The 23,591-nt window shown below is 39.5% G+C and overlaps 1 protein-coding gene across 5 annotated transcripts in view; it reads left to right on the top strand.

The window, feature by feature from the left end:
* Window positions 1–23,591, top strand: part of LOC122789926 (cationic amino acid transporter 3-like) — a 184,484-nt gene that overhangs the window by 8,164 nt on the left and 152,729 nt on the right. Inside the window, exons 1-3 of one of the 5 annotated variants that reach the window (XM_044057394.1) lie at window positions 4,981–5,134; window positions 7,063–7,456; window positions 21,085–21,243. In XM_044057394.1, coding sequence (XP_043913329.1) covers window positions 7,090–7,456; window positions 21,085–21,243 — 526 coding nt within the window. In that variant the 5' untranslated portion in view covers window positions 4,981–5,134; window positions 7,063–7,089. Of the gene's footprint in view, window positions 1–4,980; window positions 5,135–5,363; window positions 5,612–5,930; window positions 6,030–7,062; window positions 7,457–21,084; window positions 21,244–23,591 lie in introns of those variants that run through there. The other 4 variants (XM_044057398.1, XM_044057395.1, XM_044057396.1 and 1 more) reach the window with 4 other exon arrangements.

Here is a 23,591-nt window from a genome sequence, read left to right as displayed (position 1 = left end):
TGTCTCTGTAAAAAAAAAATCTCTTGTTTTCCCACCTTACTGAACTAGAGTAGTCCAGTTTCAGAGTTGCTGATCCCTGGGCTTTGTTTTTAGTTCCTGTTACTGATCCATTGCCTTATTAGGAAGGAGGGAAGTTTCTTTGCTTACCAGTGGGAGTGGGAAGCACTGAGGAAGTTTCAGCCAGAAACTAGTAGTCTATTGGTGTTTTCCAGCTTGTACCAACTCTGCACAGATCCTCGTGGTGGCCTGCAGAGTGATCCAAGCAGCAGAGAGCTAAAAGAGTGACTTTCTACCAGATATAAGTATTTTTGTGGCTTTCCCACTGTTATTAAGCTAGCGACTGCATTTAGCCTGTTTTACTGCTACTTTAAGTGATTTCTGCATTTTACACTGTTTATTGCACTTTAAGTTACTAATTGTTGCAAATTGTTTCTGTAGGCTACACACTAAAATTTACAGCATTTATAGCATTTACTGTCTGTTTTTTCCTTATCTCTGTAATAAAACAAAAATCTCTTGTTTTCCCACTTTACTGAACTAGAGTAGTCCAGTTTCAGAGTTGCTGATCCCTGGGCTTTGTTTTTAGTTCCTGTTACTGATCCATTGCCTTATTAGGAAGGAGGGAAGTTTCTTTGCTTACCAGTGGGAGTGGGAAGCACTGGGTGAAGTTTCAGCCAGAAACTAGTAGTCCATTGGCCAATTCCTAGCTCCCTTCAGCCCCTGCTATAAAACACGCTAAACTGTACTGCTGATCTAACCAGCATATCCTATAACTGAAAAGTTCATCTCTACTTGATTCCCAAGTAGACTATTCTCTATCTGTAAAGCCTAGCACTTACTCCTACAGTACTTGCACCTTGATAAAGCACTCTTATTATAGATAGTACCTCACCAGCCCAAAACCCACTGAGTCCTTTGAAAGTTCTTTATCTACTACTTCTAGTATGTCGAGGGATCAGTTGCTAGCGTCCTCTCCAGCTCAACTGGTGAACCTGGGAATATTGAGGCAATGTTACAATTGCCTCATGTACACAGACAATCCTCTCCTTCTCCCACAAAACACAAATACATAGAAATGCAACTATATGGCCAAACTGGAGGCTGAGCTCTCTCAACATAGGACTGGCAAGACCAGACAGGAGGAGAAGGCAACCACACACAATACATACCCAGTCACACATGGTACCATCACAACTTCAAATCATACACATACTCACACAAAGACATACTCGGAGGCTCTGGTCAAAAATTTACCAAAACAGCAGAGGCCACCAAAGCAGACACCCAAACAACTACCACCTCACGACCCAACACATGCAACACATAGACCACACAGTCAGAGTGTCAAACAGTCACAGCCCTTAAGGCCAAACAAAATGCCAGACACACTTGTCATTGGTGATTCCATAGTCAGACACACGCCACCAGACTGAGTAAGGAGAAGGTCACAGTAAGCTGCCTGTCAGGCTAGAATCCGCCACATAACGCAAGCACTCAGGTCTCTCAACAGCAGGTACACGACTCAGTCATTGTCCACGCTGGTGTCAACGACCTGACTACATGAAAGCTCTCTGATTATGTAGCCCAGGCAGGTATGACCCTGACCTTGAGCAGTATCCTACCTTCACCTAGAATGATGCCACAATACAGTGATAAGATGATCAGCTTTAATAATTGGCTTAAATTCTGGTGTCATTCAAAGGGGATCCAATGTCTGTCTGCCTGGGATGACATGCTGGACAAGCCACGCTGCCGCAAGGGACGGCTTGCACCTGTCACCCTGGGCTTCGGATATTGGCAAAGGCTCTTGCCACCCCATAGTGCCTTTTTAGGCAAGACTCAAATTCTAAACCTACCACCCTAGAACACCAAAAGGAAAAAACTAAGGGTAATGCTGCTCAATGCCAGAAGTCTCAATCTCAAGATGCACGATGAGGCCCTTCTCAATATGGAGAACATCGATGTCTGTGCTGTGACAGAAACCTGGTTCAAGGCTCCTGAGAGCACCCCAGCACTAACAGGTTTCACGCCCCAAAATCCGGACAACACCAAGAAAGGAGGGGGTGTCCATATTCATAAGGACACCCACACCTCAAGGTTGGTGGCAACGCATCGGAGACCATCCAGGTGCAATTAACCATAGGCAAGACTGCTCTGCAATTTGTAGCATGTTACAGGCCACCCTCTCAAACTCAGGAACCTCACATGGCCTTCCTGAAAACATTGGAGGGATAAATGTATCTCCAAACACCATCATACTAGGTGACTTCAACTACCCTAATATAGACTGGGAACACTACTCAAGCCCTAACACTCTAACCCAAAGATTCCTGGAGTTCATAAACTCAAATGCCATGGAACAACTAGTCACCATCCCCACAAGAGGTGAAAACATACTTGATATCATCATCACGAACATGGGATCAAAATGTTCAACACCGGAAGTATACCCCTCACTGGTGAGATCAGATCATAAACTAATCTCGCTGGAGGTCCTCATCCCGCCCCACCTGAAACAAAAAGACCACAGTGAAAAACTTCTCAAAAGCCGATTTCACACTTCTAAAAACTAGTGTGGTCTCCTTTAAGGCCCCTGAGCCAGTGGTAAACATTACTCAAACCGCTGAATCACTTACAAATGCCTTCTACCAGCACCTACAGGACTGCATGGATCAGGCAATCCCAAACAAAACTAAGACTCTCTGTACCAAAGGCAAGCGTCCAGTCTGGTGGACCCCAGCCATAAACAAGCTCTACAACAAAAGGAGGAAGCTACTACAAGATAGAGCAAAATCCTTGAAAGGTAAGACACCTTTGATCATTATAAGTAAAAACTAAGAGCTCTCATAAAATCATCCAAGGCAAATTTTGAGAGAAAAATCGCCAAGGACTCTAAAGACAATCATAAGGCCTTCTTTAGCTATGTTAGAAACCTAGGAGGAAACTCCCAGATATGCTCAGAATTAGTTCAAAATGATGTGAAAATTACTGAACCTACACACATTGCTAACATACTGGCTGACAGGTTCAGTGCAAACTTCTCCCTCCCCAAAAGGAGAGATATCTATTCCAGAGGATTGTAGCCCCCAAACATCTCCAACGCCCAGGTGAGAACTGCCCTCACTAAGGCAAAAACACAACATCCATGGGACCGGATGGTGTCCGCTGTGCTTCATGAACTCAACGAGGAATTAAACCCACAGTTAGGACAGCTGTTTAATCTTAGCCTCACCTCAGGATACTGTGGTCCCACTTCATAAGGGCGGTGCCTCCACAGACCCTGGAAATTACCCCCATTAGCTTGACAAGCCTTATCTGCAAAGCCATGGAGAGGATCATAATGGAACTCATAAATAAAGACATAGGGAACTTGCAGACTTTGGATCCAACCCAGTTTGGCTTTGTCAAAGGCAGATCCTGCCTCTTAAACTTGGTTGACTTTTTCGAGACAGTCACCAAGGCCATTGATGAGGGAAAGGCAGTCCATACAGCCTACCTCGACCTGGCAAAGGCCTTCACACAATACCCCACTCAGGTATCATCGAAAAACTCATCAGCTTGAATGTAAACCCATACATCACAAGATGGGTTGCAAACTGGCTACAGAACCCACAGGGTCAGAGTTGCTGGAGCCATGTCAGACTCAAAGCCTGTCACAAGTGGTGTCCCACAGGGCTCAGTCCTGGGTCCACTCTTGTTCGGCATCTACTTTTCTGAAGTACAAGCAAACACAGGAGGGTTATGGCTGACAAAGTTTGCAGATGACTGCAAAAACACATCTGACACAGATATCCTCCAGAAGGGCCTCACAGAAATGGATAACTGGTGCCAGAGCCATGGCCTGAAGTTAAACGCCAAAAATGCATAGTCATAAAACAAGGTTACCCCTAGCTACCATATAGGTGACAATCCACTGAGCACAGAAAAAGTCATCAGGGATCTGGGGACCCAAGTTGACAGTAGTCTTCGCTTGACACTCATGTTGCTAAAGTAGTTAGGAAAACCTTCTATATCGCCCACCTGATCATGAAGGGATTCACATCTAGATCAAGGGAGGTCATCGTCCCCTGTACTCATCACTCATTAGACCTATGATTGAGTACAATGCCCGCTCGAATGTATCTGACCAGACACCTGATGCAGCTTGAAAGGCCCCAAAAGTTCCTCACCAAAAGGATAAAGGGTCTCAAAATATGTCTTATGCTGCCCGACTGAAAGAACTCCAGCTTTATTCAGTCTCATACCGCTTGCTCAGAGGTGACCTGTGCCTGACATATAAGGCCATGTCAAACCCAGATTTGATGAATATGCTTCACCTCAAAAATCTAGATCCTCAGAACCACAAGGGCGGAGACTTAAACCTTGACACGGTTATAAATAGAACGTGCTGGAGGGACAGATTCATCACCCAGAGACTCCCTATGCTGTGGAACAAAATCCCGGTACATGTGAGGCAGAGCACCTCGCTGGCCTTGTTCAAGAGGAATCTTGACCAATGGATGGGAGATCGCAGATATACCCCAGGGATTACTTCAGTGTCACTGCTTGACAGAGGCACAGAAAATGATAGGCATAGTTTTTATTCAGCCACATAACTATGGGCTAGGCTTATAAATGCCCTTGGGCAGATAGCCTAGTATGAACCTATGAACCTATGAACCTATATTTTAAGACTCTTGCAACCGCCCTGAAAGATCATCTTCTCAAACCTTCAAATGATTGGGGAAAAACGTATCTGAAATTAGTTTTGGGTTGCTTCTTGCTTGCTATAGGGGGACACAAACGATTTTTGATAACATATTCAGATTAATTTTCTCTGTTTTTAACGTGGTTGCTGCAAAATAAACAGCAACAATTAGCTGACTCATATGCTTTGAGTCTTCTGGAGTATGACTCATTTTTTTCCAAGTAGTGTGTAGCAACGGATAGTTACTTATTCGAGTAGTGTGATTTATTTCCGATTTAAACCCGGAACAGAATAATCAGCTACTACGCCGTCTATGAGGCTGTAGTGAACAAGGCATGGAGTGTAAGGCACAGTAAGGACCATTGAGCATACTGCCAGTCCCCGGCTCTCTACGTACTTTTCAGAAAACAAGTAACAAAGGAGACAAAACTCGGAGTGCATATACAGGTAAACAGCAAAGACAGAATAATAGAGTCGGTGTTTTAATTTCAGTCTAGTAAGGAACTCTCTCGGGAAATCCTGACAAAAGCGCAGCAGTCATCATAACCCTTCCAAGTTCTGCAAACTACTTTTCATTCCGTGTGCCGCCTGGAAACTACGTGATAGGGGCAGGGATGAGGGTGGGGACCAGATTTACATCCTAAACTTGGATAGGTGTAATAGCGCTAACGTTAATCAAGTGTGGTGATCTGCAATGATGTAAAAAGTAAACATCCATGCAGTTTGGATCCTGGCAGTAGGCAGCTACTGGGGAACTAGTTTGGCCGCTTGAACTGGGTGCCTTCAGTGTGGGCCCAGTTTATCCGCCCTGTATCTGACCGAGTTTTTGCTTGGTGCTTTCGTTAGTTTATTCCCACAGCCTAAAGACAACCCTAAGTGAACTGGATAACTTGTAACCTTGGGATAGCAACAGTAAGATTAAAGGCAAGTGATTTCACTTGTGCTGTTATTTTCTTTTGAACCACATAAGCATCATGATGATACTTCTAAATGAAAGTGCTGCCAGCCGTGTGATGCGCTTTCAGTGTGGCATTGTCTCCTGGCATTTGCCGTCGTATCACACTCCTTTTGTAAATAAAAGTTGTAAGTAAAAATGCCTTTAGAGTTCCCACGATTAAAGAGAGTTCATTTGAGCAGTAACTTACAGGTTGTGTTTAAAAAGCGTCAGAAAGCACTTGTGATGTGATGTGTAGGTCAGATTGTAAGTAGGCGCACAAACCACGTGTTGCATTGATCAAGGCCTGGAACTTGTGTGCCAAGTGGCAGGACCAGTGTCAATGGAAAGCATTGTAGTGAAACATGGAATCCTCTGTGTCTGCTGTGGTGCCTTACAGCAAAGCAGGTAAGTTAAAAAACAAGAATATCGGGCAAAGCTGAAATTGTCGGGAAAAAGCCATAAAATCCCGAGTACTGTATGTATCTGTGAAGATCAGTCAGAGACATGAAGCGTGATCGTTGATCCATCTTTGAAATTTGTAATACTATTGTGGGGTTACCACCTGTCCCTTTTTGCGAGGGACAGTCCCACTTTGGGCAGTTTATGTCCTGAGAAAAAAACTAAAAAATGGCAAATGTCCTGAGATTTTAAGACAAAATAAATTTCTTAAATTTTCTTTAATAGTTGCATAAAACAGTCAGTATGTAACTGAAACGCATAAATATTATATGAAATAGTATAAGTAAAGCAAATTGTCCAAAAATAGGGATTTATTTTGGCAAAAAAGTGAAGTTCTTTCCTTTGCACTGGCCGTGGGTCCTGCAAAATCTCACATTTCTACAAAGTGTCCCACTTTGGGCATTTGAAAAGGTGGCAACCCTATATTATTGATGTTTTGTATTTAGTGAATGGCCGTACATATACCTGTAAACCATATTGCGTTCCTGATTTTGACTCATATTTCGCCTGGTTGCTCGTATTTTGTCTCGATTTTCAGGTAAATCATTGAGGATTACACTCATTCGTAGTGCCAGACAATTTCTTACGTCTTATTCTTTAGAAAATGCACGTCGGGTCAGAATTTAACTTCTTAAGAGACTTTGAGTAGTATTTAACGATTTGTCCTTTCAAGTTGGGACCCCGTTAGTTTTGGCTTTGATACTAATTTTTGAGCAAAGATTTTAATAGTTAACGTGTGAGCGGCTGTGTATGAAAATGTATATACTTTACGAGGAGAGGCAGAGTGAAGGACATTTGAGCAACTAGAAAAGCAAATAGAGAGAGATGGAGAGGGAGCACTGATGCAACTTGTAGTAGCATCGACCGTGTCACTGCATAAATATTACATTGTGTCAAGAAGACATATGTTTGCTGGCTTCTGGCGCTTGTTTTTGCACGCATTAATCAATGTCTTTATTTGCATCTCTTCTTCCCGCAGATACGTGAATTTGAACATCGCAGCAAGATGGCCATTAAAATAAGTGAATGCGGGAGAAGGCTGATCCGTAGGCAGAATTTGGTATGTGACGCTGGAGAGAGCCGCCTTGACCGTTGTCTCACCACCCTAGACCTCATTGCCCTGGGGGTGGGCAGCACTCTTGGTGCAGGGGTCTACGTGTTAGCAGGGGAGGTAGCCAGGGACAAAGCAGGTCCTGCTATCGTGCTCTGTTTCCTGATTGCTGCAGTCGCATCTGTACTTGCAGGACTCTGCTATGCTGAATTTGGTGCCCGGGTTCCCACAGCAGGATCAGCCTACCAGTACAGCTATGTCACTGTTGGAGAAATTTGGGCATTTGTCACCGGCTGGAACCTAATCCTTTCTTACGTCATAGGTAAGTCAACAAGTTGAGGAAACAGGCTTTAAGTGTACTGAGCGGATTTTCCTTATTTGTGCCCTAAGTGTAGATACGAGGGATCAAGGGTGTAGCCAAGTTAGCATACATTTGTAGTTTATTTCTAGACCAGTATTCTACAGTCGAACTTTACTTGAAATACTGCTGATCTTGGTTTCATAGTATTTGTCTGAGATTGGTACAGCTCTACCTGTCTTTTTTACGAAAACTAAATTCATACCTACTCACAGATCTCTTACCATACATGCTTGTGGAATAACCATACATGTTATTTAAGCATTCGTCACATTGTTCAGCTCTGCAATTCCAACACATCGTTCATATTTCCATTACTGATTCAAATCAAGTATTGAGCTATACATATACAGAACCAGCTCAGCACATTGTAATTCCATTGCATCCTTGTGAACATATGCCTCAAATTCCATGCCTAACAAATCAAGGTAACCAAGCAGGTAAATAATAACAACACAGAGACTTCAGATGGATTAAATGGCCGCAGCCATGTGTTTATTGCCAATCATTGTAAATGACTTTTCTCTAATAGAAACCAATTATTATGGGATGTGCGCAAGACAGGAATATCGGGGAGCCCATTTATTTCTTACATAGCATTCCCCTAAACCTACAGGACAACAGACAGCACTGTCGATATCAGGCCCTTTTTATGTATCATACCCATTTCATAACAACTTTTCACAGTTCATCACAATTCTTCTAGGCTGCCTTACAATCTGCCAAGGGGGCCATTGCCGGGCTGATAAGTCCGCTGGCCTAAGTGTAGATATGAGGGATCAAGGGTGTAGCCAAGTTAGCATACATTTGTAGTTTATTTCTAGACCAGTATTCCACAGTCGAACTTTACTTGAAATACTGATCTTGGTTTCATAGCATTTTGTAGTTCCATTCTCAAGTATGAGCTTGTATCAAACATTCTGCGTGCATGGTTGAGTGTTACACAAGTGACACTCATGCTGCCCCACTAATACAAGTTGTATTGTTTGTTTTGTCAGCAGTATCACTACTAACCTGACTGCATCTTTCACAATAGTTTTGTGTAAATATTGTAAAGTGTAATTACTAAATTGTACTTTAGAATTATAAATTTGTTTAAACAAGCGACATGCCACTCTTTAACATGTCCAGATTTTTGAAAAAAATTCCTGGTATTTTAGCCTCATAAGATGTTGTGTTTTAGGAAGACTTACTTTCTTAAGGAATACTTACTCAGATTTGTTGCATCATATTATGTGAAGTAAATGTTGATTATGCTTTCACTGTGGGTCATTGAACATTAAACTGCCCGCCCGTGATTGGAATAACCGAACTGTGATCCCTGGTAAAAAATACATTCTCCAAAAAGTGCATTTGTGGGTTTTTTTTTTTTAAGCAAGGGGCTCCTCACATCCCTAATGTGGGAAACAACCCCCCTCATACCCCCAAAGCTGATAGATAGATATATATATATATATATATATATATATATATATATATATATATATATACATATACTCCATGGTTGCATTTACCCTAAAAAAGGGCATCACTCTTACATCTCGCTAACAGTGGTTTTCTGTGTAGGCAAAGGCTTTCCAATCATCTGTGCTTTGAACCTCAGTTAACTGACTCTTGAGAAGTCTAACTTTGACCAGCAGTAGGGTAGTCCCAGCTGATGCAAGTTATCTTTCCTGGTCAACCACTTTCTTTCTCTTGAACTGTAGTGTTAACTTGCCACTTCCCCACAGTGATATTATTATTCAGATTTGAGTAATCCTGATATGGGTAGGATGATACATATGTAAATAGGTGTAGATATCAAAATAATATTGAAAATAGGTGTATATATATTAAAATGATATTGATACCGGCTTTAGTAATGATAGGGTGCTTATGTAATGTTTATAGGTTGGTAGGGATTTCTAGTTGCACACGGATTGCTATGCCACTATTATATACACTTCTTGGCTGCATTGTATTGCTGTACTGCTGATTCATTTGCATACAATCTGAGATGTGGTTTGTGTCTGATTTTTGACCGTTTATGTTCTGCATTGTTGCTTGACAAACTGCAGCCACTTGATCTTTAGTACTGCCATGAAAAAAAGCCCAACATGTTTTTTTTATTGCTTGCATTTATGTGCATTGTGTTTACTCTGTTACTATGTATGTAATAACCTTTCAAATTTACTTATTGTATGCCATGTGAACTAGGTCATGACTAAAAATATCCTTGGACCAGTCTATATACCTGGATAATAAATTTTTAACTAAACTTAAAAAATATGGGAAATTTCCCACAGTATCAAAACAAGTTTTCATACCCTGAAACAGCATGGAATCATAACAACCATCCAGAAATATAGGTACACAAATTGTGTGGAAGAAGATGAGGATTCTTTGAGATACTTTTTCACTGCTTCAGAGAGTGTCTGCTTTGGGGTAAATTTTGATTTAATGAAACAACATTTTAATTTGTCCAGAGGAGGCCCATCTTCCCTAAGAAACACTGTGACGAACTGGTGAAGGTTAACCAAAACCCAAACTAGTGATTACTTATCCTTTCATGACATCATTTCATGATGTAGTCATATATCTATCCTCAGAAGACGATTCTTGGCTACTTCATCCCAGTAATCCAAGCTAATTGGTAGAGTGAAAGAGTAATACAAAAACTTAGAGGCTGACCTGAAGTCATAGCTCTAGCTACTCAGGAGAATTAAAAAAAAAGTCTCGCTCTGAATAGCGTACCTAATGATGGGGAATGCAGGTTTCCAGACAGAACTGGCAAAAAAAGGAGTACAGATTCATTACCTTAGATATTAGAGCTGTTAACTACAGACCACATGGTGAAACACCAGAGTAACATGATGGAAAGGATTATCTGCCTCAAGAAATCTGTAATGTTTACTTCATGGAAGATATCTAAAGTCATACAAACAGCTGATGGGCTGAGTTATTGTACCATTAAGTGTGGCTGTGATGCCATTAATACCAGTTTCAGAATTTCTGCTCCATTGACTGTCATCAGGAAGTAAGTTTGGCTGAGGGTTCAGACATTTCCGGATGGTATTAAGAGCCAGATCTTTTAAGTCCATTTTCATAATATTTTTTTCCCTTTCTGGAAAGTACTGAAAAAAGTTGGAAGTAAAGTTCAAGATTGTGTGAGACGGGAAACTCGGTGCCCCCCAGGTTTTTGGAATTGCACATGAAAATCTTGGCTTTTTTATTGTAGACAAACAAGACAACAGTAATATTAAAAAAAAATGAAAATTGAAATGTAAGGCAACTGTATTTGAAGATTTGGATATTGTAAAAGAGATAAAAGATTTGGAAATGGGATCCTTAGAAGAAGAAAAGCAAATTACTTAGAAATAAATGGATTTTTTTGGGAACAATACATGCAAAATAATGTTCAAGAGGAGTAATAAAGGTTAAAGGAAGGCAGGAATCGAGTAATTTATGTAATATTTGAGCCAGTAAGAGTTGCTGAAGAGAAAGAAACGTAATGTATAAGGTATGTAAAGTACTTTTCCACTTTTTAATCAATTGGGGAGAGTCAATCACATAAAAATGTGTTAAAAGGGTAATGTCATCAGACCTAGTCATAGCCCTTCTGTTGATATTTAGATCTGTGGCCTCTTTCTTCATTTCTACACTCTGAGACCCATTTCACTAGGTCTTAACACTGATTCAGCAACTTCAGGACAACTAAATAATACAACCGGTTTCTGTTGCAAAGCAAGGAAATGAGTTTTATTAAGTGCTTTATTAGTATCACAGGAAAATAAAATCAGTGGAGGCCAAACATAGATCTCAAAAACTTGAACAGGTTTATACAACTAAGAGATCCCAGGCACAAGTCTGCTGATTTTTCTACTTGTTTTTATACAGATGACATGGTGACTGTAAACTTCCAGGATCTGTATCTGCACACTCCATTTACAAGACAAGTTTTCAGGTTCAGAAATCTACCACTGTATTTGTTCACAGCTTTATTAGGCCAGTCTGCTAGGTTAAATGCATTCACCAGATACCTTGCTCTAGCTTTACTACTATCTGTGCATCACCCTCAGTTATCAGAAATCGGTTCTGCTCCGTTTACAGACAAATAGGTTCTTAGGACCAGCCCTTAACACTTGAGTACTCCATAGTAACCCTACTACAGGGCAGGATGTAAATGATAATGGGCATCTTCTTACTGATATGAAACTAGGCCGAGTCTCACAAGGGATAATTGGTTAGGCTTAAAATGGCTCGCAAGGGCAGTTAGCCTAGTACTAATCTATGAACCTATAAATCTATGAACTTTAGGGACATTACTCATACTCCTGGGGTGTATGTTGCCTTCTGACCATTCCTTGTTGAATTTAGGAGAACCATAACTGACTCAGCAAATGTGAATATTGTTTGAGGTTGTTGTACTTTGAATTCTCCCTACTTAGGATTTCCACCATCTGAGATGTTCAAAGTGGAACAGCATAATTGTAGCCAAACTAATCTCATCATAACTGGGGTTATCTGAAAAAAAAAAGAATGACATCACAGTAGGTGTGGCCAAGAGTGATTCAGCCAGTGGATTGGCCATTAAAAGATGTGCTGCATCCTGAAAACTTGTACATGCACCTGATGCCAGGTTATGTCAGAGGAAGATCAGCTGATCGACAGGTTTGTGAGATCACACAGTCTGAATTAAACAAAAAATGTCATTTATTGCTGACTTACCAAGAAAGAAGTGTCACAGCCAGATTGTCAACAGAAATGGCTAGCTCATAGTATTAAGTGCCGTTTTCTTGACATACACCCTAGTATTTAAACTGCCGTATATGGGTCCTTGCTCTTCTCTGTATGGATGAATACAGCCCCATCCTACAAATACAGCCCCATCCTACAAATAGAAGTCCTGTACATTTCTACTGTTGACATAAGTTCACCTTGTATTCCCTTGCATCGTTACTCTGTGTCATTAAAACCTTTTCAGTTACAGAGTCCAAACTGTTTAATGGCATTTATCCCAACATCAAAAACTAACCAAAGATCACCTTTTTGTGACTGTCTTAAACATCTGACCTTACAAGTACTTTGCAACTACTTTAGAGCACATACCTAATGTCCTAGCATAGACTATTTCCTACCTACATGGACTTAATTGCAAACTCAGCCTAAATGCTATGTATTAACCAGATGGTTCTGCAGACCTACCTGTATCTCAGAAGGTTCATGTCTTGCTTCACTTCTTCTTCTTTGGCTTTCTTCACATTTCTTCCCCCATTGCTTTTTTCTTATTTTCTTTTATTATTCTTTATTCACTTGAGGTGCACTCTGCAGGTCTACAAGGTATTTTCTTTCTTTGTAGTAAACTATTTGGTGTCAATATCTATGCTGTGATAAATCTGCATTAATTATAATGTTTCTTTTTTTGTGCGAGTCTTCAGATCTGCCATTTGATCTTCAAATTAAAGTCTAACAGGCTGTAAGAATTGAAAGAACTGCATGAAGCTGTAAGAAACTGGATGAAACTGGAGTGAGGCTGGAATTAATGTATTTATCTTTTAATTACTTTGCTGAACAGGTGCTAGTCTTTCCTTTATGTGCCAAACCTTTTTGAATAAAAGTCTACATTGTATAGGATCATCGGTTTGTAGGTATATACTAGGCTAGTGACCACTAGGGGATTTGTAAGCCTAGCCATTCAACCCTAATGTGACTCTCATTTGATTTATGTAGTTGGTGATTGATTTACTGACTGCTCTATCTATCAGAGATGTAGGAGCCAGACCAGGGGTGAATTTCCAGTTGCCCTTCCATTGGTCCATGTTGTGCTTAAAAAGGGATAGGGAGAAACTCTGCTTTACATGAACAGGGAGCCTGTTCCAGAGGATGGGAATTCTCAGAGAAACATCTTTCTCTTTCTCCGTGTCCTATTTATGTCACAGGCAAAATGTAGGTCTTTTAATCTAGTAGCTCAGATGCTGTTTGTTTTGCGGATGTACAAAAGGTTCATCAAAATAGGGTCCATGGATGCCCTGTACACTAGTCAAAGATCACCTCTCAGAAGTCTGTATGATACTGAGTAAAGAGATACTGCTTTGATATGATCAGCATAGGACATTGTGTTTACTCTCTGTATTCTGTTTGTAAGAAACCTTTGTGGACAGTCCAGTTGCCGCATGTGTCTGGTCAGGTACATACCGAAGGGGCATTATACTCTACGATGGGTCTGATGAGGGCCAAGTACAGTGTTATGATGACCTTTCTGGATGTAGATGCATGTCCTTGCTTATAGTAGAAGGATTTTCTTACTTTTGACACATGCTGGTCAAAGGCTAGGTTACTGTCTACATTCCCAGATCTCTGACTAGTGAGTCATCTTGCTTTGCCCTGGTCTGTATTAGACCTTCCTGATGGTTGTTCTCATAGTGGGGAGATTTAGTGACTGCTCCCAGTTTGCAGTCATCTGCAGACTTGGTCAGCCAAAGGCCTTTGACATTGGCTTTGATATTTGAGAAGTAGATGCCAAAGAGGAGTGGGCTAAGCACAGAACTTTGGGGGACTCCACTGGTAACTGGCCTGTTTGTGGAGGTGGTCTCACCGATTCTAACCTTCTGGGTTCTATCAGTGAGCCAGTTTGCTATCCAGTGTGATATAAATGGGGTTTATACTAGTTCCATAAGTTTGATTATGCTCGAGTGGGGTATTGTATCAAATACTTTAGCCAGATCTAGGCAGGCAGTATGCACAGTTTTGCCCTCGTCCTTTGCCTTAGTGACTTTTTCAAATAAGTCCACCAGATTCAGTAAACATGACTTTCCTTTGAAAAAGCCAAACTGAGTTGGATCCAGTGTCTGGAGGTCTCCTAAGTCCTTTTTGATAATGTCTATGATAATTCTTTCCATTGCTTTGCAAATAAGACTAGTTGGACTAATGGGTCTTCCAGGATCTGTTAAGGTCCTCCCATATGAAGGGAGATGACCATTGCAGTGTTAGATTGACAGGGCACAAAGTCTGTTTTAACACTATAGTTAAATAATGACTCCATGGTCATGGTAAGTCATATTTTAGAGTATTCAGGAGACATCCTGGGATGTTATCAGGAACTACTGAAGCTATGTACTTTAGTGACTGCAGCCAGTACATGCTCCCTAGTTATAGCTGGGGGTGTAATTTTTCAGAGGATGGTTGGAGTGGGGGGATGGGGGTAAAGTTGGAAATTAATTTGTTCAGTAACAGGTTTGCTGTATCGCTAGGCTCAGTAAATGTGGCACCATTAGCCACCAATTCAGCACATTCCTGTGTGCTCCCATTGAGGTTTCTGACATAGTTGTGGAAAGCTTTATGGTTCTCTGTGTCATGGGAGGCTATTTTAACATCAAAGTTGGCTTTGCATGAACTACTTAACCATCTTAATTGCTTATTTATTTAGATGGGAGAGTTTCTGTTTTATATGGGAATTACCCTTCCTGATTTTGCCATAATTTGTTTTCCTTTTGTTGTATATCTTGTTTAATTTCGGATGCCACCAGGGTGGTTTGTTTCTAGGGCTAGTGCTCTGCTTACTTCTGGTAAGTACAGCAGCCTCCATGCAGCCATTGACATGACTGTACAGAGTTTCTGAGAGCATTTCAGCATAGGCTGTTTTGTTTTCTGAGTTTGGACAGGTATTGAATTTTGACAGTCCATCACTTAATAAAAGGTAATTTGCCTTGGAATAGTTTCTGTTACTGGTTTTAATGGGATTATAGAGTTTATTTTGAGTTTGAAGGAGACCGCTTTATGGTCAGACCTTACCAGGGAGGATGAGACATTGGGGTGAAAGGTGCAACATTTTCCTATATTTGTAAGCACAAGGTCTAATATGTTGGAGCCTTTAGTGGGTATTATTTGCTATTTGTTCAAGGGTATCTGTATTTACAAAGTCTTGGAATGTCTGTATCTGTAGATTTGAGACTGTGTAATTAAAGTTTCCCATCATGAGCATGGTGTTAGACTGGATGGCTAGTGTCTCCAGTAGGTCTAAGTAAGCATTTTTAGCTTCTTGTGACGTGGAGGGTGACCTATAGCTGGCTAAGATATGGCATGGTATTTTGTCTGTAGTGACTTGCATGTGAAGGAACTCCAGCATGTTATCCTGTTTGACCACCCTAACAGATATGCTTGTTATTGATGTGTATTGATACACCTTGTCCTTTAGCCGTTTTCTGTGCAGCTACTAAGTGTGGAATGCAGTGAAGCCTTCCACTGCTGGCATACTGTCTGCCGCTTTAAACCATGTCTCAGTAACTGCACAAACATCTATATTATGGAGTGTGAGGAAGGATTGGAGGGTTTTTTGTTTAGCCTCTTGGCATTGAGCAAACACCTTGAAGTTCGGTTGAGTTGATTTTGTGTCAGTAGGTTTGTCAGTTTGGCGTTTCCTAAGAAGATACTATGGGGGTTAAAGTTTTAGCAGTATTTGAAAGCCTAGGAGCAATAGATGCAGGCTATCCTTGGCAAGCAATGTGGTCTCTTGAGTATGTCCTGCCAAGCTAACAAATATTGGACCGCCTTAGAATGACACCAGAAAGACAGCCTGTTGTTGTAATCAATCATGTTTTGTTCATATTGTGCTATCATCCTTGGTGATGGTAATATGCTGCTCAGTGTTAGGCTCATACAAGCCCGAGTCACATACTCTGAAAGCTCCATAATGTCTTTCTTCATATAGTACAGGGAGGTATATCTCCGGTCATTTACACCTGCATAGACTATGATGGAACCATACTGTTACATGTGGTGTAATGACTTGAATGCATGCATGATTTGGCAGATTCTGGCTCCAAATAAGCAACTAACAGTTATCTCCTTGTCCAGTCTAGTTATAGAGGCATCAGTATATCTTACACTGTTCGGTTAAGAATATTATGTAGGGTAGGTGTCAACAGTATCCAAATCAATTCTTATTGTCTCCAATAACAGTGCTGCCAATCTGAAATAGACTGAATTATAATGTCTGCAGCTTCTGTACTCATTATCCTGTTCGTAAGTTACATAGCCAGAATATATTTTGTTAACAATATCTGAATCAAATCTATCTTCAGTAACAATGCTGATAAACTGAAATAGACTGGATTATAATGTCCATAGCTTCAGCACTCATTATGCTCAGAATTTTCCTTCTGTCCTGAATAATATAATTAACAACATTATGGAATGCTGAATATTTGATATGACTTCTGCACTCACTCTCGAGTGTCTGTACCAAACTTCTGTGGACTGAACTACAATGAATATCTGCATATCAGTCCAAACTAACTTACTTCAGTGTCTAAAGTATCTCTCCTAATAGTATCAAAAACCTGTAAATTCCCTACAAGTTCTACACATCTCTTTAACCTTGTTTTTTTTAAACCTCGTACCAGGTAAACACGATCTGTCTGTACATAATTGTACTGCACATTCTGTTAGCACATTTTATTTTTATTAGTATTCTTGACTAATGGTTATTCATTTGGATTGAAGCTTTCCTTTCTATTGAAACTGCATGTAAAATGTACAATACAAAATTGATATAGGCCTGCTTTAGTATAACTGCATTTCTAGGACTATTCAAAGAGAATGTAGTATTTATGCCTGACAGACTGCATTTAAGTGAAACCTAATATTACATTAGCAATACTTGTATCTTAAAACATCAGAGCGGCAGTACCTATCCCACTTGATCTTTCTAATTCAGTCTGACACTTATGGGTTTGTGTAATCTGTTTACTGCAAATTCATAAGTTGCAGACAAGGGTGATGGCTTCTGTACAGTGTCGTATAAAATGACTTGATGAAGTAACATTAGAATGTGGGATCTGGCTCTTTCTCTCTCCATCTTTACTTTAGCTTCATGAAAGGAAAAGCTCCAAATCAAAGTAACGTTTCTAGAATTGTTCTTCTTGCCCCCACCCAGATAATTGCAGTATTGACCACTCCATACCTTTCATCCTCTAGATGAGTGAATCGGAAATAAAATCTGTGAAAATTGGGAACAACTAATTAATATGCATTCTACATATTGATTGACAAGTTAGAGTTACAGAGATAAGCAGGTCAGAGTCAGGTTCTGCATTTTCTTTATTAAGGCACCTTAATATAATTTTTACAATAGCATAAGTCAGGCTTGTACAAACTGTGAACCATGAGCTACAATTCAGCTTGCTAGAGGTTTCTCTGTAGCTCACTGAACTGGGTGAATAACTCAACACACCACATATTTCCTAACTCACAGTTGAAAACACAAAAGTTTTTACTCGGACTTGTTGAGCTGTTAGTACAGGTGATGAGTTAAAACTCAAAGGCAGATTTAGGTTCTCGTCCATCAGCTTGTATAGTAAAAATAAATAAATATATATCTATATATATATATAATGTAGTCAGGCTGCAGAGTAGATCTTTTCCAGGTACGATTTTTTTTCCTTTTAATAGCTAATAGGAAACCTGATATATGTGGACAAGAAAAGTGTACACTGTGCACAGCAGCATTTCATTCATTTTTTTAAATTTGTTAGGGCAGATGTAGTAGTGGTGATGAGGAGAACTGCAGCAGCAAGCTAAAATACATTACTGTGGCCATTATTTCTCCTGTTTCTTAGTGATCACACATTAGAGTTGATCACCAGAAGTAACCATCTGTTTGTGGACTCCATGAATGAAAGCAATAGGCAGGTACAACTGTTTGTTTCCCATTCTTTTGCTGCTGTTTCTACTGCATGTGCTAATACTAGTTTGCATTTGACTGTGTTCTGCTCCTGTCCAGTGGCATGCTTTTGCTCCAGTGTACAGATGTGCCTGTGGTTTACCAGATGAAGCTGTTCAGTTTGATAATTCCTACTGCTGTTCAGAGTACTACACTGCTTAATGTGTCTGTTGCTTGTCTCCACAATGTAGCATTACTACACTGCTTAAGGTGTCTGTTGCTTGTCTCCACAATATAGCATCAGAGGGGTATATAGAAGGCATTTTTCCTTTTGTGGAGTTGGTAGGTATGAACAGGCAATTACATGATCCAAATGATTGCTGATATGGCTTTTCCAGGAGGCAAGTCTGTGTGTCTGAGTAACCAGTTTAAATGCATTGCTGTGGTCTTTATTTCTATTTCCTCACTATCAGACTTTAAATGTGTACACAGCATGTGGGTAAGTTTAGGAAATAGGGGTGAGAAAATACACTGTTTGTGACAGAACAGGTTAGTTACATATTACAGATTTATCATTGTTATGGTTTGGGGCAGTCTGTGAGTCTGAAAAAAACACCATGTTTACTTTTAATAAGTTATTAGAAGTGTGCAGAATGAAGACAACCGTGGTTTCTATTTATAATAGAGACAAGTACCACAGCCGTCCCTCTTCATATCACATTATTAACTCAATAAGAAGGCAGAGTCATGCACCTAAACCAAGTCCATTAGGGTCACAGACTAGAGGAACTCAGATTTATTCCAAATGGTCATTCTTTCCTCTAGAAATGTTACTTATTTAAAAGATAGGTAAAATGCATAGCCCCACTCCCCCCAAAAACATACTTACCTAAATTTAATATGATTTTCAAAAAAACTGATAGCTAAAGGATACAACAAATCAAGCTTCCAGATGAGATTCTGTTATATTTCACTCCTGTATAAAATACAAGCTTTGCTTATTGTGCTATTGAGGTACATGTATCTGTCATTTCTGCCTGCATGTAGTTTTTAATGTAGTAGTGAAGCAATGAGAAATCCAAAATATCCTGTATCCCTTGTATAGAACCTCGACTTTGTAATGGAAAAAATAACTCTACATACTTTTCAGCCTAGCATTTCAGGTGACCTCAATTATCCTCTTGGAAAATGCTTTTTGAAGTAGTTGTCTTGGGCAAAACCACTGAAGTCTAACCTTAATATGCAGATAACTCTATATAACCTCCACTAAGGACAAGACATATCTTAGAACAAATCCTTCATGTATGTCTGAGGTAGTCTCTTTGAACCGGTACATAGGTTCATAGGTTCATAGGCTAGTACTAGGCTAACTGCCCTTGCGAGCCATTTTAAGCCTAGCCAGTTATCCCCTGTGAGATTCAAACCCTGTACCTTGTGTTTGTAAGGCAAACACCTTAACCATTAGGCCACCCTCCCAACCCTCAACAAGCTTTATTTATTTACAAAACAGGGAAACGAGCCAAGAACATATCCATACTCTGGATGTTCACAGACAGCTCAGTATCAACAGGAAAAAGAACAGAGTCCGTCTTATCAGCTGTTTTATGAAGAGCAAACGGGTTGTATAGACATATTTTTTTCTGGGATGAGCTAACTGTATTGCCACAGACATTGACTGTGAGGGTTAAGGCTGACTGTACCTGAGCAGGACCTGCTACGGCACCTTTCTTAAAAATGAGTCTGTCTAAAACATCTGTGTTGCTGCAACCTGGAAGCTCATTCACATATATTATAAACATTAGGACAGAATTCCCTCCATCTGTCCTGTAGGGCATGCTGTAATCTATTGATGTACTTTTGGGAGCTGACAGTTCGCTGCATGGTATTTTTACATTTATTAAATGAATCCCTCCAGTGATGATACTTGTGATGAATGCAGTACAGTTGTGTGTGGTATTCTCACATGAATATACGTTTGAATAATAAAATCATTATTGTATGACAGACTCCCTCTTTCCATTTCCCTAGTACTTCCAATTTGTTGGGTCTGGTTTTACAGACTTGTGTGTGCCAGACACAAGCTTTTTGTATTTTTGTGTGGTTTGTTGTATTGTACATTTTTAACATATTCTACTAGTATGATTATTTATCTCTAAAGTCTGTTAAAGGGAAGGTATTTCGTACTTCATTTTAAAAATTAAGCCATTTGTATTTACAGTTTTATAAGGCTTTAAATGCCTAAGAGCATATGTTGGTATATTAGCCATACTCACTTCCTGGGCACCAAAAATGAAGACAGTAGGTAGGATACATGGTGCAGATTTTTTTAAAGCTGTGCTCCTAGTAATGAGCATAATATCTTACTACAGACAGACGTAATAGAGACATCTAAACACCGAAACATCAGGCTGCAGGACCGATGTCTGGCTGCAAATGTTTCCCATTCATGTCATGAATTACTGCAGTAATGATCTTGTTCAAATGCCTACTGCTTCTGTATTTTGTGTTGTAAATGAATAATAAGGTCTGCAGTTTCATCCTCAGTAAATGTTGTATCTTCTGTGCAGCTTTCTTTGAAACTGTTTTGTTTATTGTGCACCTTCTTTTTCCCAATATACTCACCAACCGTCCTCAGCACATGTCCAAATCAACGTAATCTTGCCTCTCTGGCTTTGTCTCCAAACCTCACAAATCACTCCTGACACTTTTCACCCACTCCATCCTGCCTTAGTCCTGCTGACCTTCATTCCTCTTCTGTCTAGAGCATATCTCCATCTCTCCAGGGCCTCCTCCACCTGTTCCCTACTCTCACTACAGATCACAATGTCATCTGCAAACATCATATACATATGTAATATGATGTTTTTATAGCTGAAGAAAAAAGAAGAAAATTCTAAGTGCAAAAGCCCCATTTTATGCCATTTACTTTTGTGCGCTTTGTTTGTTTGTTTAGGTGCAGCAAGTGTAGCTCGAGCATGGAGCTCTACCTTTGACAGCCTGATCGAAAACAGAATGTCGACTTTCTTTGCACAGCATTTTTCTATGGACGTCCCTGGTGTTTTAGCCAAGTACCCAGATATATTTGCTGTGTTGCTGATTGTGCTGCTTACAGGTCAGTGGGATTTAGTATTGCCATTACTTTGTACTGAGACAGTACCATAATAGTACAAATATAACAAGCTGTTGAATTGCACTTGCATTTCTTGTCGGGATGTTGCCCTCTGCAAAAAATAGGTTTTATTTATTTATTTATTTTTTTATTTTTAGACATTTGGTGTTTGATCTTTGTAGACTGATATTTTTATTTTCAGTGTTTGGGATGTATTATGTGTATGACACTTGTGTCCTGAGAAAATTAAGTAATGGACTCCTGATATCTGCAAGTATGGGAAGCTGGTACTGCAAGACAAGTCAAAGATAACTCTGTGTAGTGGGAAGATGCAGTTTATTGTCTGAGAAACTTGTAACTGAGAAGGCAGGCAATGTCATTGGTCATCCCAACCTTATGCTGTCAACAAGGGGAGTAGTACTAGCACCGAAGCTGTAGGTAAAACTCAGTTTGAAATTGACTGGTCAGCTGCCATACAGGTAGTGTACTTATAGTAATCAATTTGTGATTTTTGGTAGGTAGGTGATTAGATTTCTAGGTCCTTACTTGTCAGTGACATCATTTCTTTGAGTATTTAAGCTTCTTGCTTGATTGCATTTTTTTTTTTGTACTTGATCTTGAGAAGCCAAGCTTTCAGCAAGGCTAAAAACGCTTACTAATAAAATTTGCGTTCAGGTTTTCCTCTGTGTACGGAGAGACTTTTTTTTGTTGCTGGAGCAAGGTCTTGTGGCAGCACTTCCTGTTATACTTATAGTAATCAGTAATAAATGCACAGATTGTACACATCACTCATGAATCAAATAGTACAAGATGGCGACAGATGGCTGCTTTGAATGAACTTCACGCATAATTTAGTAAGCTGACTTTCAGTTCTGCAGGGTCCTACTTTATGGTTCTGATGGTTGCTCCGAGATCCATCAGGTTGATTTGTTGGACAGTGTGACTGTTTCAGACAATGTAACTTGATGTTTTGTTTCATTTTCATCAAATTGCTACATTTTGTTGCCTCCAGCATTTTCCTATACTGTAGCATTTTGGCACTAGCAGTACTTGCTTGTAGTTTGGCCAAGATTTGAGTTTATTTGCTTTTTTTCCATGGCATTAACACGCACAACTCTGTGTTAGGGCTAGCCACCTGGTTGTGTGAACACTGGCTGTACATGATGGTTGATTTTGATGTAACACACAACTCCATCTGCAAAAATGAGAAAAAGGGGTTGTGAATAGATAGACTAATATTACCACTGCTGCAGGAGCTCCTGACTTCTCCTACAGTTTTGGGAGTTTACTTAGTGGATTTAGTTTCTTGGGCTCTAGGTTCCTTTGTGCTTACCTGCTATGCTTTGGGGTTCCTTATGGATTATGGACTCATTCTGATGTATTTTTTTTAATCTGAATTTGTAGACGGACCTGCTGATGCACTGTTTGGGTTGGGTATCTTCTGGAATTTGCTAAATATATCATCTGTACTTTTTTCAGTTTAAATTTGGACTCTGGATTGTATGCGATTTGTATATTTACATTTGCAATTTGTGTTATTAATATACTGTATTTTTATATATACATCTGTATATAAGGGCTATGGCACTTAAAGAACAGCACTGTAGAAAATAAGCATATATCCAACAAACGACCAGCGCGATCACCACAGCTACGTGCGTAAAAATTATTTATTGGAATAAATATGTTTTATGCATGTAGCTGTGGTGGTGTGTGTGTGTGTGTGTGTGTGTGTATATATATATATATATATATATATATATATATATATATATATATATATATATACATATACATATACAGAGAGAGAGATATAGATACATATAGATGTGTATGTATGTATGTGTGTGTGTGTGTGTATATATATATATATATATATATATATATATATATATATATATATATATATATAGAGAGATAGATATATAGGTGTGTGTGTGTGTGTGTGTGTGTGTGTGTGTATATGTATGTATATATATATATATATCTAGAGATGTGTGTATGTGTGTGTCTGTATATATTTATTTATTTATTGACATTTGTATACAATCACAGAAATTTTTACATAACATCAGCTTAACTTTGAAAGTCAAGAAAGTGTTTACACAATATAAATTGAAGTAGATATACAAGACTAATACATATTATAGAGGTATACAATACAAGAAAAATAAACCCAGTTAGTTAGATTTTTAGTAATTGTGTGTGTATATTCTCATAAGTAAGAATACTGTTTAATCAATTCAGTTTATTTAGCCACAGAAATAAAGCAAGCAAGAGAGAGATTGGATACGAAGACAGTGTAAATTGCAACTATATTATGTTAGTAAAAATATTTGTAGTGTATAGTG

Source organism: Protopterus annectens, chromosome 15.part0 (genome assembly GCF_019279795.1).
Source record: "Protopterus annectens isolate FY-2018-M chromosome 15.part0, PAN1.0, whole genome shotgun sequence".
NCBI classification, from domain to species: Eukaryota; Metazoa; Chordata; order Ceratodontiformes; family Protopteridae; genus Protopterus; species Protopterus annectens.
This window is presented reverse-complemented; position numbering and strand designations above follow the sequence as displayed.